The sequence below is a fragment of the Lactuca sativa genome, chromosome 4 (assembly GCF_002870075.4).
Source record: "Lactuca sativa cultivar Salinas chromosome 4, Lsat_Salinas_v11, whole genome shotgun sequence".
Lineage (NCBI taxonomy): Eukaryota > Viridiplantae > Streptophyta > Magnoliopsida > Asterales > Asteraceae > Lactuca > Lactuca sativa.
Window position 1 is genome coordinate 102520160 of NC_056626.2, and position 2332 is coordinate 102522491.

General features: G+C 36.2%; 1 protein-coding gene across 1 annotated transcript; it reads right to left on the bottom strand.

Moving 5' to 3' along the window:
• Nucleotides 1-833: 833 nt before the first annotated feature.
• Nucleotides 834-2117, bottom strand: LOC111883133 (acyl-CoA--sterol O-acyltransferase 1). Its single transcript, XM_023879494.3, has one exon. It carries the CDS (start codon nt 2041-2043, stop codon nt 985-987), a length of 1059 nt encoding a protein of 352 aa, XP_023735262.2. The 5' UTR covers nt 2044-2117; the 3' UTR covers nt 834-984.
• Between the last annotated feature and the right edge of the window lie 215 nt (nt 2118-2332).

Consider the following 2332-nt stretch of genomic DNA (forward strand, 5'->3'; position numbering starts at 1 on the left):
ATCCCTATATTACAAAGGAAGTGGAAAGGCATCCCACCGTCACAATTGGATGATAGTTTACAATGTAAACTAACCGGTCATAAGGACTGAATGTGTACAGTTTAAAAAGTTAAAGGAATAAATATAAACGAAAAAAAACTCAGTAATCAAATATGTACAAATCAAATAATATATTACCCTTTTAAGTCATTATCTCTATATTACAAAGGAAGTGGAAAGGCATCCCACGGTCACAATTGGATGATAGTTTACAATGTAAACTTTAGCATTGCTATTGCCACCTGCTGCGCGCACAAGTTGGTAAAGAAAAAACATTAAAACGAGGTCTACTATTAAAATGCATCCGTAATTATATTACGAAACAGCGTTTAAATTATTTTCTTATATATATTAAATGTTTTAAATAACTATTTTAATTCTAGAAACTAAAGCGGGGACAACGAGATACGAGATTTGCCAGATGTTTGTGATTTTCTGAGCTTAAATACTACATTTAATTGTTCTGTTTTCAATTATTAATTAAGCATACGTACGTAAATAAGCGTAAAACAAAATTCGTAAGTTAGCGTAGTGTTTTGGTTATTTCGGGCCATATCAAATAAGATCAACCAACACTTCAATTACATCAAAGTCTAGACTCAACCATGTACAATTGGTCAGAATATATATTATTTTTAATTCTATTGTCATTCATTAAGATATGGTGTAAGAATTAATGATGAGTGATGGTCTTCTAGACTTTACTACCATTTAGTCTCAACGCTAACATGCAGGAGGTAAATTACAATAATCTAATATATATCCCCTATCGTTATTTACTCAAGATCACCCAGTAATTCAAGGATAGTTCAATATTATATTTGAATCGCCCAGTAACATTACATTACCTTTGTAAATTAGTAAAAAAAAACCATTTAAAGTGCGATTAACTGATTATAAGATACAAATCTACCAAATACACGATTGATGTTATTATTGGCACTTTCACATAATAGGGCATGCATACTCATTGGGGCTAAGAATTTGACCACTCTTAAGAAACCCTATAAACGCCATGAACTCTCTACAAGACTTAGCATACGGATCTATTCGCAAGAAAGGTGGGAAGAACAGCCAAAAGCTAGTAATCATCACAAATGACAAAGTTAACGTTCGAGCGACAACTGGTGATGGTTGTAAACGCTGTCCCATGGTTTTCTTGATCACAATCTCGATTCCAACACAAACACCTTGAATTACAAAGAAGCTGGTGAATTCCCCTGTTGGCCTTAGTCGCCCAAGATGGTAAAAGATCAACTCATGCACTACTCCAGACACTAGAAACGTCGCAAAAACTGCAGGCACTGATACCCATCTTTCAGGAACCAGATGGCTAAAGATGACACGCGAAGGATGGTAGACTGTAGGGCGTAGTATGCTAGACGCCATGAGGTTCCACCTTTTCCCCCAAAAGTTTTGCACCGATGTAGCATGGTGAGGCTCATCAAACTGTGGCTCGAGTTCAACCCCAACGATTGTTCGAGCTAAAGAAGCTGTCAAGGCTAACAAGAGTTCAAGCATGAAGAAGAGATAGTATGCATATAGAGATGTGGTTAGTAAAGGGTGAAAACGGTCTTTGTAACTGTACGCCTTAAGTGTAACGATAAACAGTAGAACCCTTGGAACATAGTCTTTAGGGGATTTCTTGTTCTTGGTGATCTGGTTAGATACTTTTTCTCGATTTCTTATGATCTTGATTGGAAGGCATGCCGTAAATACGAAGTGAGATATAGGTAGATGTGGATACGAACATAAAGGACCTTTACCAAAGGCGTAAAGCATGAGCTTGAAGCTTCCAAGCCATGATATGAAGAAAGAGGTTAGACCGCAGAAGAACATGGTGTGGAGATTTAAGGGAAGAAATAGGAAGAGACATATGACTGGAAATAGCGCCAAGAATCTAGTTGTACCTTCACCAATGAACATCCCAACGCCATGGCAATAGAGAAGAGATGCCAAAGCTATACTCCAATCTAGTATTAGATTGTGCACTTCTCCTTCCATATCTAGATCTATTTTCTCAGTTTTGTATACTTTGTTTGTTCTCGCAGCACAAGTATTTAATCAGTGGTAGAGAAATATATAACACTCAATATATAACTGGTAATATTGCCACATCATCATCCGTTAGATACTTGGATTCTTGTAAAATCGTCTAACTATTGGTCATTTGCTGGGCCCCAGCTTTTGGACTACTAACTTATGTATTAGGGCCTGATATGTCTCTCAAAATGAGATATGATCTCTATTATTATTTGAAAAGATAAATTAAATATTCTCCTCTCTAATCTTC